Consider the following 2,954-nt stretch of genomic DNA (forward strand, 5'->3'; position numbering starts at 1 on the left):
ACGCCTTGCTCTCACGGACGTCGGGGCTTGCATTCAGCATTGCATCACCGTTTCCTTACGATGCTCGTTTTCCTAGAATGCGCAAGGTATTTTCCACAAGTCTCCCTAACCCCGCGCGCTCCATCTCCTCCACCTCAAACCCCGAACCTTCAACCTGCGCTTCACACACTCACACCATACTACGTCATCAAATACGCATATCGTATGTCAATTCCACACTAGGCTGCAGCTGCGTGTCAAGATTTGTATGATCCATCAGGTTTTACCTTCACATACAACCACCACGCTCGTCATCAATGATATCTTTGCTTTTGCGCCCCATAATAAGACGAGAGAGAGATAAGCAGAGTGTGGAGGCTAATGATAGTATGAGCGCATAATACAATATGTGAAGTAGCGAGGCAACACGGAAGTGGGCCTAGCTAAACGGTCTTGGTAGCGCCATGACTTGATTTTGTTGTCGCGTCCGCTTCTCGATACCAAATACTTTCCTTGCTTGCTTCCGACGTGTGGCACTGCTTCCCCTCAGACATCCATCCACGCATGTGCCGCCAATGTCACCTTCCAGTCATGCCATCACACTCTCGCGCATCCTTCTCTGCCTCTGCAAATTCGAATACGACGCAATTTTCAAGAGTGAGTGGCTCCTCAGGCCTCAGGTTTTCAGCGCTCAAGAGTCGGTCGTGAGGGTGAGGGCAATGACACAGGATGAGAAGAAACGACGGACTGGAGTGTGTGAGCTCGTTTCTTGAGAATAGCATTTCTGTAGCGCGATGTACTAGGGAGGTACATGTATCTCATTATCCCTAACCTAGAGTGCGTACGGCTGCAGGGAACACCATCCACCTGTCTGACTTTTATTCCGGTGGCTGTTCCAGAGCTACTCTCTAACAACTCTGCAATGCCACCACCATGACCACCATCGCTGCACCCGCCACCATGGTCAACAACACCGTGAACGTCAGATGCGCTGTTTATGACCACAATAACAGGTGGGCCAGAGATGTCTCGCTCGTGGTATCTTCCCAAACACTGGTCGCAGAGTTGAAGGAGAAGGTCAAGGAGGCCATGGCGCCCAATTTTGACCACATCGCTCCGAGCAAGCTCACTCTGCGGAGGAGGGTCAGCGACCTGATGTCGCTCTCCCATCACGATGTCGAAGAATTTACCGATGATGAGGCACTGCTCGTGTGGCTGCCTGATCCTGCCAACGACATCCCCAGTCAGTGACCAACAAAGCCTATTCGTTCGTTGCCATTAGGCTGATTAACCTTCTCAGCTACAGCCCAGGACTTTACCTCTGTTAGTTCTCGTTCTAATCCAGACCGCGATTTAGTCACTTTCAAATATTCTGGCCAAGTTTCCAGCGTCAAGTGGGATCGGGCGGTCACCGAGAATGAATTTGATCGGAATGGATGCCTCCAGCAACCTGCAAAGGATATAGTGGACATGGTGAGACGACCGCCGGATGGCGAGTCAAAGCTGTCACTCTCCGCCGTTGCTGCAGTTCTCCCTCAACTCTCGACGAGAGAAGGCAAGATGCACGATTTTGCCAAGTTGTTCGATAACTTATTTGACGAGAATAGCTCTGCTCCCCCATATGTGGCCTGGAATCTTGAGTTGGCCCATTTCGCTTTCGCTGCTGCACACTCGGTGTCACCGTGTGAGCGTGGACAGGTAATGGAGGGGGAGACACGTCGCTTGGTGCTCGACTGGTTCGAGACATTTTGGATGAAGGAGGTTGACAAACTTGGCTGCATTTAGTGAGTAGCTGATCATACGACAGAATGTATCTCATTTTGCTGCTTAGTAACGAAGCTATCCCTTTCCCTGTTATCATTCATCTAACCCAGGAAAACGAGAGACGCAAGTATACACCGCGACCTGATGCTACCTTCTTACAGCACGGTATCCCTCGTATTCTGGTCAAAATTGATTCGCAATGCAAGAATCTGGATGAGTACCGGCTCAATGTCTATGCGGCGTGTGTGCTACGGCGCATAGCGCGCCTCGGAGAGGATGATCGCGTCAAAGACGAATATGACAAGAATGTTTTCCTCATGGCTGTGTTCTTCTCTGAAAAATGGGAAATAAATCGCTACTTTTTCTTCATGGACGATGATGATAAAGTACGTCTGAAGACATCCATTTGGGCTAGTCCTAACTATGGGTTCTGTTTCCAGGTCTGCCGTGATCTGAAAACTTTTGATATGGGGGATCCTTTTCAATTAACGCATTTCCTGCGTGAGTTCTACAATTATGCATTCTACATCGGAAAAGGAGGAGCCCTGAGGCCAGATATGGAACAAATTTGGGAGAAGATTGTCGGAAGTATCAAAAAGAGTTTTCATACTAATGACCACTTGAACACCGGGGATAGTGACAAACAATGTAGTCAGCGAGGGGGTCCGGGTTCAAAGCAATATAGCGCCATGGACATCCGCAACGTGATGACTGACGCTCTCAAAGGAACGTGTTTCCAGTTACAAGTAGATCCCGAGGGTTTTGCCCCCCTACATGAGGCAAGTGTTTGAAGACCTGTGTCCTGCTTTGCGCTAATAAATTGGAGCAGTTACCGGATCATATAGCAGAGGCAAGAGACTCCAACGGAAAACGACTTATCGTGAAGCTTGTCCGCAAACCGAGCAATGAGCTCTCCTTCCTCAAGGAATTATCCAAACAAAAAACTCCACTTAACCATGTCGTGCCCTTGGTTGAAGTGGTCGTGTCGGAATTGGGACCTTTGCTTATTCTCAAAAGGGGGAACACACTTTCTACGTTTGGGTATATTCACAAGGACAGATCCGAGCGGCTGAGCCGCGAGCTTGTAGAAGGTGTTGCCTTCCTCCACGCGCAAGGGATTGCGCACCTAGATATCAAGCCTGACAATCTTATCTGTACCTTTGACACCGAGAGGCTCCTTATTATTGACTTTGATATAGCCATGAAGTGCA

General features: G+C 49.2%; 1 protein-coding gene across 1 annotated transcript; it reads left to right on the plus strand.

Moving 5' to 3' along the window:
• Positions 1 to 912: 912 nt before the first annotated feature.
• Positions 913 to 2,534, plus strand: SERLADRAFT_408420 (uncharacterized protein; the record flags this gene model as incomplete). Its single annotated transcript, XM_007318423.1, has 4 exons — positions 913 to 1,222; positions 1,280 to 1,763; positions 1,811 to 2,129; positions 2,184 to 2,534. The coding sequence occupies 4 exons, from the start codon at positions 913 to 915 to the stop codon at positions 2,532 to 2,534; spliced, it is 1,464 nt and encodes a 487-aa protein (XP_007318485.1).
• Between the last annotated feature and the right edge of the window lie 420 nt (positions 2,535 to 2,954).

This window comes from Serpula lacrymans, assembly GCF_000218685.1.
Source record: "Serpula lacrymans var. lacrymans S7.9 unplaced genomic scaffold SERLAscaffold_7, whole genome shotgun sequence".
Taxonomy (NCBI): Eukaryota; Fungi; Basidiomycota; class Agaricomycetes; order Boletales; family Serpulaceae; genus Serpula; species Serpula lacrymans.